This window comes from Glycine max, chromosome 1, assembly GCF_000004515.6.
Source record: "Glycine max cultivar Williams 82 chromosome 1, Glycine_max_v4.0, whole genome shotgun sequence".
NCBI lineage: Eukaryota > Viridiplantae > Streptophyta > Magnoliopsida > Fabales > Fabaceae > Glycine > Glycine max.
This window is the reverse complement of record NC_016088.4, coordinates 734,330-746,478: the sequence shown is the minus strand read 5'-3', so window position 1 is coordinate 746,478 and position 12,149 is coordinate 734,330. Positions and strand designations below refer to the sequence as shown.

Sequence of the window (12,149 nt, the reverse complement as noted above, 5' to 3'; positions counted from 1 at the left end):
AATAATACTTAAGTTAAAACAGAAACGGCCATTGACAAATGAAAATAAAACATAAATGTAGTAAAATTTAGTTCTCAAACTTATTAACAAGGCAATACATTATTAGATGACTGTAAATTCATTTTTACACCGACAATACATAAAAAGTGAATTCACTGTTGTTCTTACTATTCCAGCACCATTTTAGAAAAAATCATAGGATATTCAAGTTATATGCAATAACGCTTACAGACAAAACTTGGCAGGGAATAAAGTATAAACTTGTGGTTGCATCAGTTGGATAATGAGTCACATGGTTTGCCATGCCATTCTATTAGACAAAAAAGACATGCTTACCACAGTTCCCCCTCTTGGGAAGGATCCACAAATCTATGTTGTTTCTCATTAGCATATGCTATTAGTCTTAGCCTAAAAATTTAGGTAATCATCATCATCACCATCATTTTTGCTGGAAAATATGCTTTTAATATTGTCTTTGATTTTCGTACACCAAATAGAGGCAGAAGACTCATTCGGGTTGGTACCCATTCAATCTACTGGGTAAAATATGCTGACTATTATCGTCCATTTTTTGAGTTGTTTTTGTAAAAATAAAAAGAAATACAAGGGTGTTCGGGAAGTGGTGACCACTCTTCAAATAATCAGCTTTGCTGAGTTCAGATATAAAAAAACTTCGTACCCCATTACCCAGAGGCTCTTCGCTATGCGAAGGTATGGGGTAGGGATATTGTACGCAGCCTTACCCTTGCATATGCAAAGAGACTGTTTCCGGATTCGAACCCATAACCAACAAGTCACCAAGGCACAACTTTACCGCTGCACATAACCAAAATATAACAAGTAAAGCTTTGAATTGAAATCATTCACTTTTGTTTGTCAATAAATTAATCCTGGTTTATTCTTGTTGAAAACATGTTACATTACGTGACAACTCAAAAGTTTACATCTCTCCTATTATTCCTTAACGAGGGAGAGACAAACACTGTAACCAAAATAATGCTCCAGTAATTTGCCAAGAAGCAGCAAGGTTGCATTTGCAGCAAGAACACAAAGCCCTACAAATACCTCCCTCCACCCACACAGTGAACTTGGTCCACCTTTATGTTGAAAGCTCTTTAGGACTAGTAACTAAGGCTTTATTGCTTCAATCTGTTGATCTATTTAGGTATAAAAAAATGAAACTAGAGTTACACTGATTTTACTTGCCATTAAACCACATCTTCAGGACTCTGGCACTCCCAAATACTGGGAGTGAGAAGCTGCCAGAAGGGCTGCTCCAATTCCCGAGCCATCATTAGACTGCTCAATGCCAATCATCTCAGCTGCCTCGTCTCCTAACAACTCCTTTAGTGTGCTCTCCAAGGAACTTCTGAATTTTTTGTATCCTTCAAACAATCCTCCATCCAGTGCTACAACTGATTTCTGTTTCTCCCCGGCCTTTATTGTGTCTCTTCCTATTTTCTTGAGGATGCCAAAAATACCAGCAGCCGAAAGGCGGGCTCCTCGAGTAGCAACAATATCACAGAGTTGCACAACAATCTTCCGCATTTTCAGGGATGTGCTATTGATCTGAAAAGAAAGGAAAACAGTAAGAAACCTAATCACTTCCTTTAGGGGAGTAGAAATACAAACCAGCTATATTTGTTAGGTGTCCTTAACAAAATGTGGATGAATTTGTTTATATAATGAAAGACCACAAACAACTTATTCACCAAAATTTCCTACTGTTTATATTCAATTAATGAAAAACAATTAACGTGATATAAATGTGTGAATAAGCGTGCATATTTTTATTCAATATGGTCAGAAAAGCTTGCATACCTCTAATATATCCTTCAATTTGTTTCCAACCACCTTCAGATCCGAAGATGTATCATGATGCATTACAACTATGTGATATGTCCTGTTACATCCCATAAAAAAAACGACACAAAAAAACTCAGAAAGCTCCAATACAAATAAAATAAATGGTCAAAAAATAAGAATGAGAATAGTGCCACGCAAATGAAGATGTGTACAACTCAAATGGGGGGAACACAGGTGATATGGTGTAAATATACCCCCCACAGTTTGATTAGCATATAAGAAATTTTCCGAGTTGTTATAATTCCCAAATCTCATCCTATGTACACTATCAATTTTTGGCATCACTCAACCATCCAAAATAAGACTAATTAGGAGGCAATGAAAATGGTTTTTATGCTTGCTTGGAAGATAAAAAATGAAGAAAAGAAAAGGAGAGGCCACTATTTGCATTCCACTCTTCATAAAAAAATTCATTGGACTTTTGAATAACAATGTAAAGTAAATAATTCATACATAGAAATACATTATTATTATTATTCACACATATTTATTCAAAGATTATAGCCATGAAGAATATATGATCAGTATATAGCATGGTATTCCTTTATCCTTCACCTAATAAATGAGAGGAATGGAAACCGCTCAATCCTGTCATTTTGCACATTTTACTCTGCATTTATAAACCATAAAATCCACAAATCTCCATTGTCACTCTTTCTCTAGTTTCCACTTTTCCTACTAGCTAGCTAACAAGTATGTCCCAAAAGAGGCAATAATATCCCAATTTGGTACTGCAGCATTCTTGTGCTGATTACAGGTTTCAAAATGAAAGAAAAGAAACTATGAGCTCATGTCAATGGTAAGAAATGAGATAGAAGTGGAAAAAGGTGGATTCAGCAGTCTTTTAAATTAAATAGATGATACTAAGATGGCACATGAGAAGAAGTCTGAACAGAGCATGCACTTTAGCTTGCTCAAATTAATAATTCAACCAATTAATATGGAGACAAAATTTCTGAATCATTATTGCCTTGCTGTCAAGGTAGAAATACAATAAATTTATAAAATAAGGCCAAATAGCAAATTAATAAGTATAATTCAAGAAAATTAGGGAATGTTTGGTTGGATAAATTATCATACCTAAGTATGAAAGGAATTCTCAATTTTGGAGGAACAGTATCTCCAAAGAAGTCAGCTTCTTCAGCCATCTTCAACAAAACTCTCCTTACAATGTCACCCAAATACATACCAGAAATTATCTTCTCAAAAATCTGCAAACAAGAGTTGAAGAGTATTATAAATGCACATTAGTCATTTAAGCCAATAATTGATAGATAGCCATTACCTGTTCTCCAGGGTTTAAGCTCTCTGCATCTAAGGCTTGATCATATTCTGTTAGAGGAAGATGGGAGGAATGGAAATCACCCCACTCCATGTTTATAACCTATAGAATCAATAAATAATCAGCAAGCTTTGGCACACAGCTAATCATTACCTTCTTCATGGAATCATGGTAAACACAGTTCTATCACACAATAAAAAAAGTGTCATATAACCTGCTTACCGTCTCTCTTGATTTTGGTCGAAGACCATGCCATTTTGGAATTGCATGTGCACTCTCTACATAAGCTGCATTTGTTCCAGTACCAACAATCACTCCAGCAACAACATCCTGATTGCTGAATCTTGCTCTAGCTACTGTTCCGACTGTGTCATTAACCTAAATCACATCACCAAGTTTTGTCTCTGGTTCAAGACATTAAGTAACCAGGAAATTTAAAAGAAAAAAAATTGAAACTACAAAACTCATTGATCTAAATTTTCCGCCATATAGAAACTGAAAATTATTCTCAAAGCCAGACTAAAGGGGAAAAAGAAAACAAGACAAACAGGAAGAGAAGTAGCACTGACTAGAGCTGCAACACGCATATCCAGACCAATTTTATCGAAGGACTTGGTTAGTTCACCCACCACATCTTCTCCAACCTACAAACCACCCAAACAGAATCAGTAAAAGAGTAACTGTCAATAAAAGTTTACCTGAGAAAGAGAAAATTGGTAGACGGGGGATTCTACATTTGAAAAGAGTTCATATGATACATTTGTGAACTACAAAAGGTTAGCATAGTAAATTCCTGAGTCAGAAAAATATAATGCAAAAGCAGTAGTGTTACTTGTATATGCTGACAGGGACAGAATACTCATGCATGTATCTGGATTATGCACCATAATCACGATCAAAACAAATGAGATGACAATAAGAAAGAATGGCAAGGAAAATAGACTTGAATATAGCAAAATCAAGGTAATAAGAATTACCATATCCTCAATATTGAAACTCTTAGTCCACTTTATTAGATTCCCAGATGCAATTGATGTTTGCCTCACTGGAAAGGAGAAGGTAAAACCCAGTTCCCTTTGTCTGCCAGGGGGAAGGTGAAATTCTTCAGGCTCAGAACTAACGAACTTTGCAAGTTTAGCTGCCACAAAATCAAATAATTCCTGCAATCTCATAATAATATATTTAAGAGAGCGATCAGGCAGGCTCATAACTCTGATAGATTTTCTCAAAACTGACTTACATGTGAAGAACCAGTCATCAAATGAGGAGGAATGGAAACTTTTTCAGACTCTAGATTGACAACACCTTTCTCCTTCCCACCTAAATGCACGCGAAGGGTTCGAAAGTTTGTGCCACCAAGGTCTAACGCATAAAATACTCCTTTCTCATCCCTATAAACAAAGGAACAAAGTAAAGAATGAGCCAGAAAAGGAAGAAACCTTCAAGAACTAAAATTCGTACGACAAAAATGTTTATCTACTTCTTTTTCCAATTAAAAAAACATGGAAAAACTTAGTCATTCTTTTCCTAGAAGTGCTTAAAGAGAAGTTTATTCAAACAAGGCCTTACTTCACAGAGATAATATGAAAAACCAAACAGAAATTCACTAAGCAATCATGTAGTATAACAAAAACATGAAAACCAGTTATGCAGGGTGAAATTAAAACAGAAAAAGCAAATTCTAAGAAAAGGGTGATTGATTGAACAAACCCAGAAGGGAGATTATCAACATAAGTGATCAACATCTTGAGCTTGCTGCCACCTTCAGAAGCAAGACCTTCATGCATCTCAACGTTCATGGCATCAGCAACCTGTCTCAGCTTCCCAATTGGGGTCCCACACTGCTCCTCAAACTCTTTCACAATAGCCACCGCGCGACCCCACTTTCCGGAGCTCCTCATGCGGTGGCGCACCACCAGCGCCACCGCCACCGCAGCACACGCCGCAGCCGTGCAAACCACCGCCACCTTCCCCATTGTTAATATTAAATCGGAGTCAAGACAACCTCTTTTTGGCAGCGGTCAACTGTGCTGGAAATGTGAAGAAGAGAAGAGTATACCAACTTCCCTCCTTTGATTACCAAAGAAAGAAAGATGAAATTTTTAAATTTTGAGTGGGCCATAAAAAGTTTTGTTTGTTTAAGCTTCAGATTGCCAAGGGCATGCATCGGTGAATATAGTAAAAAAACGTTGTCCTTGGTAATGCTGAAGAGAAGTTAGCTTTTTATATTCTACTACCTTAGTTTTCAGGGTGCATTGATGGATTCAGTGCCATGTTCTACCTGACTCAGAAACAAGCACAGTGAAATGTGACAAATTTTAATAGAAGGAACAGGCAAAGTTTATTGAAGCTATAGAAGGGTTATTCATTGTTCTTGAGATTCATTCATTGTATCCTATAATTGTGTTTCAAACAAAAAGTGCCCACTTGAATTTAAAGCTTCGTTTTTTTGTCATAGTTTTCGGAATGTATTTTTACAGTATAGAAACTAATTTTGGGAACAGAGGTGGTTGTGAAGAGCAGCTTACTTCCTCCAATGTCCATTGGTTAAGATAGTTGGTGGCCAACGTAGTTATGATTAAGAATTTCATTTTTCAGTTGTCTTTCAAAAAGCAAGGGCATTGAGGATAAGACACTAAACATGGAAGTAAATGTGCCAGAATAAGAATAATCCTCAAGTTGAAACTGAAACGGCCGTTGACAAATGAAAATAGGATAGTAAATGTAGTAGAATTTATTAACATGGCAATACATTGTTACATGACCAGTACAAATTAAATTCACTTTTGTCTCTTTACTGTCTCAGTACCATATTGCAAAAAATCATAGGATATTTGGCAAGGAATGAAGTATAAACTTGTGGATGCATCAGTTGAATAATGAGTCACATGGTCTGCCAAGCAGTTCTGTAAGACAACAGACATGCTTGCCACAAATCTCTGTTGTTTCTCTCCTGCAAATGCTTAGTACATGTTTGGATATCTGTTGCAAACGCATGGTTGCAAAATGAAATTTGCAAAAGCATTCCCACCCTTTTTTTTGCGTTCAGTTTGTGGTGGACCATTGAATTTAGTCTTGCACAACAAGTTGGACCGGAAACCCAACATGCTATTAGTCTTAGCCTAATAAGTTGGGTAAGTATTATCATCAACATTATTGTTGTAAAATATGCTTGTAATGTTGTCTTTCATTTCCCTCCACCAAATGGATGCAAAAGACAGTTACCACATTAGGGTTCATACACATTAAAAAAATATGCTAACTATGATCGTCCTTTGAGTTATTTTTGTTAAAACAAAAACAGACAAGGAATTTTGGAAGTGGTCACCACTATTCAGATAATCAGCTAGCTTTTCCCAGTTCAGATATTATAACCAAAAAAATAAAATAATAAATAAACTCAACTCTTCATTGATAACTCGCAAAAGCCTTGAATTGAAATCATTCACCTTTGTCAATAAATTAATCCTGACTTATTCTCATTGAAAACATGTTACATTGGGAAAACGAGACAACTCAAAAGTTTACATCTCTCCTATTATTCTTTGATGTGGGAGAGACAAACACTGTAACCAAAACAATGCACCAGTAATTAGCCGAGAAGCAGCAATGTTGCATTTGCAGCAAGAAGAACACAGCCCTACAAATAACTCCACTGTGGACTTGGTCCACCTTCCTGGTTAAAAGCTCTCTAGGACTAGTAACGAAGACTTTTCTGCTTCAATCTGTTGATCTAGTAGGTATACAAAAAAATGAAACTAGTGTTACACTGATTTACCTTGACATTAAACCACATCTTCAGGACTCCTGCACTTCCAAATACTGGGAGTGAGAAGCTGCCAGGAGGGCTGCTCCAATTCCAGAGCCATCATTAGACTGCTCAATGCCAATTGTCTCAGCTGCCTCATCTCCCAACAACTCCTTTAGTGTACTCTCCAAGGAACTTCTGAATTTAGTATAGTGTTCAAACAATCCTCCATCCAGTGCTACTACTGATTTCTTCCCGTCCTTTACTGTGTCTCTTCCTATTTTCTTGAGGATGCCAAAAATACCAGCAGCAGAAAGGCGGGCTCCCCGATTAGCAACAATATCACAGAGTTCCACAACAATCTTCCTCATTTTCAGGGATGTGTTATTGATCTGACAGAAAGGAGAACAGTGAGAAAACCGAATCACTTTCTTTAGGGGAGTAGAAATAGCAACCAACCTATATTTGTTAAGTGTCCTTAACAAGATGTGGATGAATTTGTTAATAATGAAAGACCACAAACAATAAATTTACCAAAATTTCCTGATTTCTATATCTAATTCAAGAAAAACAATTAACATGATCTAAATGTGCGAACAAACAAGCATATTTATATTCAACATGGTCAGAAAGCATCCATACCTCTAATATATCCTTCAATTTGTTTCCAACCACCTTCAGATCTGAAGATGTATCTTGATGTATTGCAGACATGTCAGGTGTCCTATACATCACATAAAAAAAGACATGAAAAACTCAGAAACCTCCAATACATACAAATAAAAAAAATAGTAAAAAATGAATGAAAATAGTGGCATACACATGAAGATGCATACAACTCAAATTAGGGGAAAACAGGTGATACAGTATAAATATGACCCCCCTCCCTTACAAGTTTGATAAGCATATTAGAAACTTGATATTAAAATTTTGTACAGTGTGCTCAGGGCTCTTAGTACCCTAAATCAAGGGTTGAAATTGTAATTAGTTTTAGATTATCATATATGTATTTGATTTCAAATTTTCACCCTTGATTTCTTAATTAATGGTTATTATTGCACTTTACCCTCTAAAGTGCACCTCCTTATTTTACAGGAGCTAAATCCATCAATTTTTTGGCATTGCTTAACCATCCAAATTCCAAAAAGACTAATTAGGAGGCAAAGAAAATGAGCTATCAGAAGTAGAACTGTTATGCCTGGTAAGAAAAAAAAATGAAGAAAAGAATAGGAGAGGCTACCATTTGCATTTCACTCTTCACCAAAAAATTCATTGGAGTTTTGAACAAAAATGTAAAAGAACAATTCAAACATGGAAATACATTCTCATGATTCACCAGTATTTATTCAAAGATTACAGTCATCAAGAATATATGATCGGTATATAGCATGGTATTCCTTTAGCCTTCACCAAAAATAAATTAGAGGGATAAAAACTTTGTTCAATCCTGTCATTTTGTTCATTTTTTACTCAGATTTAAAAACCATAAAATCCATCCATCTCCATTTTCAATCTTTCTCTAGTATGCACTTTTTCCTACCAGCTACTAAACATGTTCTCAAAATAGGCAATATTAACCCAATTTGGTACTGCAGCAATCTTGGGCTAATAATAATTTCAAAATGAAACAAAAGAATGATGAGCAAATGTCAATGGCGAAATCTGAGATAGAAGTGTACAAAAGTGAACTCCGCAGTCTTTTAAATTAATAGATGATAATAAGATGGCACGTGTGAAGAAGACTGAACAGAACATACATTTTAGCTTGCTCAAATTAATAAATCAACCAATAAATATGCAGACAAAAGTTTCTGAATCATTGATGCCATGCTGTCAAGGTAAAAAAGTACAAGAAATTTCTAAAATAAGGCCAGATGGCAAATTAACAAGTACAATCAGAGACAATGAGTAAATGTTTGGTTGCATAAATTGTCATACCTAAGTACGAAAGGAATTCTCAATTTTGGAGGAACAGTATCTCCAAAGAAGTCAACTTCTTCAGCCAACTTCAACAAAACTCTCCTTACAATTTCACCCAAATACATACCAGAAATTATCTTCTCAAAAATCTGCAAACAAGAATTGAAGAGTATTATAAGTGCACATTAGTCATTTAAACCAATGATAGATAGATAATCATTACCTGTTCTCCAGGGTTTAAGCTCTCTGCATCTAGAGCATGATCATATTCTGTTAGAGGAAGATGCGAGGAACGGAAATTACCCCACTCCATGTTAATAACCTATAGAATCAATAAATAATCATTACCATCCCATTAGCTGCCTCATGGAATCATTATAAACACAGTTCTATCACACAAGAAAATAAGTGTCATATAATCTGTTTACCATCTCTCCTGATTTTGGTAGAAGACCATGCCATTTTGGAATTGCATGTGCACACTCTACATAAGCTGCATTTGTCCCAGTACCAAGAATCACTCCAGCAATGACATCCTGATTGCTGAATCTTGCTCTAGCCACTGTTCCAACTGTGTCATTAACCTACATCACATCACCAAGTTAGGTTTTGTCTCCAGTTTAAGGCCTTAACTAACCAAGAAAGTTAAAAGAAAAAAAAATTGAAACTACAAAACTCATTAATTGAAATTTTCTGCCATATACAAACTGAAAATTATTCTCAAAGCCAGACTTTAGGGGGAAAAGAAAACAATTTATAAAGAAAGGAAAGTGGAACTGACTAGAGCTGCAACATGCATATCCAGACCAATTTTTTCTAAGGACTTGGTCAGTTCACCCACCACATCTTCTCCAACCTACAAACAACTCAAACAGAACCCAATAAGAGAAACTGTCAGAATACCCTGCTCAATTTAAGAGAGAAAAAACAAAGAGAAAACTAGTAGAAGGGGGATTCTCTATTTGAAAAGAGTTCATATGATATACATTTGTGTCTTGTGAACTATAAAAGGTTAGCATAGTAATATATGGACTCAAAAAGTATAATGCAAAAACAGTAGTGTATGTGCTGAAAGAGACAGAATACTCATGCATGTACCTGGATTATGCATGATAATCATGATCAAAACAAATGAGATGACAGAAGGACAAAATGGCAAGGAAATGCAGATATAATTGAATATAACAAATCAAGGTAACAAGAATTACCGCATCCTCAATATTGAAACCTTTAGTCCACTTTATTATATTCCCAGATGCAATTGATGTTTGCCTCACTGGAAATGAGAAGGTAAAACCCAATTCCCTTTGTCTGCCAGGGGGAGGGTGTAACTCTTCAGGCTCAGAACTAACGAATTTTGCTAGTTTAGATGCTATAAAATCAAATAATTCCTGCAATCCCATAATTAATATATTTAATAGACAAGTTAGGCTCATTACTCTGATAGATTTTCTCAAAACAGACTTACTTGTGAAGAACCAGTCATCAAATGAGGAGGAATGGAAACTTCATCAGACTCTATTTTGACAACACCTTTCTCCTTCCCACCTAAATGCACGCGAAGGGTTCGGAAGTTTGTGCCACCAAGGTCTAATGCATAAAAGAGTCCTTTCTCATCCCTATAAACAACGGAACAAAGTAAAGAATGAGCCAAAAAAGGAAAAAGCATTCAAGAATTACAAACTCATGACAATATTTATCCACTTGTTTTTCATCAATTAAAAAACATAGAAAAACTCAGTCAATCAAACTCCATCCTTCACCATCTTGCTTTTAGATTACCCAGAACACACCACAAAAAAATCCAAAGCCTTATGTACGACTAAACTGTTATCATCTAGTGGGACATTAACAACTGTATCCTTTTATCACCACAACTGATCAACAAAGAATTGTTGGAAAGCACAGAAATTTTAAGAGTCACACATAGCCACCCTGTAAGAAATAACGACCAACAGCTAAATCATCATTCATTTATGCTATGTTTGGATAAACTTCCGAATAAGCATTTATAGGAGAAGAAAAAAAAAAGATAAAGTGAATTGAGCCTCTTCCATAAGTTAAAATTATCTTATATACAAGCTAATTTATAGTTCCTGTTTATATAAAGTTCTCTATAAGCACTTACAAGAGAAGAAAATACGAAGAAAAAATGAAATAAACTTCTCCCATAAGTGTTTATGGAGAAATTTATCCGAACAGGGCCACAAAAAGCTCTCTAATTTAGCTTTCCCAATAAGATAACTTTAACCCGTGAAAGAAATTTAATTCATTTTATCGCCTTCTTAATCTCCCACAAGTGCTTATCCAAACAAGGTCTTGCTTTCTTACTTCACAAGGCCTTAAAATGAAAAACCAAACAGAAACTCACCAAGACATCATCATGTATAACATAAAAAACATGAAAACCGGTTATGGAAGAGTGAAACTAAAGCAGAAAAGGCAGATTCTAAGAAAAAGGTGATGGATTTACGAACCCAGAAGGGAGATTATCAACATAAGTGATCAACATCTTGAGCTTGCTGCCACCTTCAGAAGCAAGACCCGCGTGCATCTCAACGTCCATGGCGTCAGCAACCTGTCTCAGCTTCCCAATTGGGGTCCTACACTGCTCCTCAAACTCTTTCACAATAGCCACCACGCGACCCCACTTTCCGGAGCTCCTCATGCGGTGGCGCACCACCAGCGCCACCGCAGCACACGCCGCCGCCGCGCAAACGACCGCAGCTCCGACCGCCACCTTCCCCATTGATACGCGGGTGAAATCGAATCTAATATAATCTTTATCTATCGAGGAGACAAGAGACAACCTTTTTTTATTTTTTTTGCTTTTTCGAAACTACCGAGATTCTATCTTTTTCTTACTCGTACGCCATGGTCGATGTCAGAACATGCGGCTTATTACAATGAATGGACCCAGAAAATAAGGAGTGCCTACACAATAAAATTATTACTCTATAGATAAATAAATAAATAATAAAGAATAATTGCGTGGAAAAATGAAAAACACCGTAACCTCGAAGTTCTAATAATTATCTCCAATAGTAATATTTATTTGAAAAAACTTTATGTTTAATAAATATGCATTAAATTCTTTATTTATTTAACATAAGAGGTAAATTATTTTTAAGTTTAATAATTATATACTAATACTGTAAAATATTTTTATATTATTATTTAATTATAATTTATTATTAATGTGATTTTAAAAGTAATTATTATAACAATCCATAAACATAGCCCATGTAAGACTTTTTAACAAATGAATGTATCAGTATAACGTTTTTTTCTTATATATATCTTTAGTGACAATTTTGTACATGTTATTATTCA

General features: G+C 35.5%; 2 protein-coding genes across 2 annotated transcripts; both read right to left on the bottom strand.

Annotated features, from left to right (window-relative positions):
* Window positions 1-872: 872 nt before the first annotated feature.
* On the bottom strand, window positions 873-5,493 carry LOC100783774 (hexokinase-1). The gene is made up of 9 exons (XM_003516735.5): window positions 4,859-5,493; window positions 4,389-4,539; window positions 4,126-4,308; window positions 3,718-3,792; window positions 3,371-3,526; window positions 3,152-3,250; window positions 2,947-3,077; window positions 1,822-1,903; window positions 873-1,569 (listed from the first exon to the last, which is right to left on the bottom strand). The coding sequence occupies exons 1-9, from the start codon at window positions 5,122-5,124 to the stop codon at window positions 1,222-1,224; spliced, it is 1,491 nt and encodes a 496-aa protein (XP_003516783.1). The 5' UTR covers window positions 5,125-5,493; the 3' UTR covers window positions 873-1,221.
* Window positions 5,494-6,598: 1,105 nt separating this feature from the next.
* LOC100796995 (hexokinase-1) lies at window positions 6,599-11,757 on the bottom strand. The gene is made up of 9 exons (XM_003516687.4): window positions 11,294-11,757; window positions 10,285-10,435; window positions 10,025-10,207; window positions 9,598-9,672; window positions 9,245-9,400; window positions 9,040-9,138; window positions 8,835-8,965; window positions 7,539-7,620; window positions 6,599-7,288 (listed from the first exon to the last, which is right to left on the bottom strand). The coding sequence occupies exons 1-9, from the start codon at window positions 11,563-11,565 to the stop codon at window positions 6,947-6,949; spliced, it is 1,491 nt and encodes a 496-aa protein (XP_003516735.1). The 5' UTR covers window positions 11,566-11,757; the 3' UTR covers window positions 6,599-6,946.
* Window positions 11,758-12,149: the final 392 nt, after the last annotated feature.

What these genes read in the sequence shown, in the direction of transcription:
- LOC100783774 (XM_003516735.5), bottom strand. Translation starts at nt 5,124, where the DNA reads ATGGGGAAGGTGGCGGTGGTTTGCACGGCTGCGGCGTGTGCTGCGGTG. An exon ending in TGATGACTGGTTCTTCACAT is followed by an intron (nt 4,309 to 4,388) that starts GTAAGTCAGTTT and finishes ATGAGATTGCAG; the next exon opens with GAATTATTTGATTTTGTGGC. An exon ending in ATATGCGTGTTGCAGCTCTA is followed by an intron (nt 3,527 to 3,717) that starts GTCAGTGCTACT and finishes GATGTGATTTAG; the next exon opens with GTTAATGACACAGTCGGAAC.
- LOC100796995 (XM_003516687.4), bottom strand. Translation starts at nt 11,565, where the DNA reads ATGGGGAAGGTGGCGGTCGGAGCTGCGGTCGTTTGCGCGGCGGCGGCG. An exon ending in GTTGATAATCTCCCTTCTGG is followed by an intron (nt 10,436 to 11,293) that starts GTTCGTAAATCC and finishes CGTTGTTTATAG; the next exon opens with GGATGAGAAAGGACTCTTTT. An exon ending in AATTGAAGGATATATTAGAG is followed by an intron (nt 7,289 to 7,538) that starts GTATGGATGCTT and finishes CCTTTCTGTCAG; the next exon opens with ATCAATAACACATCCCTGAA.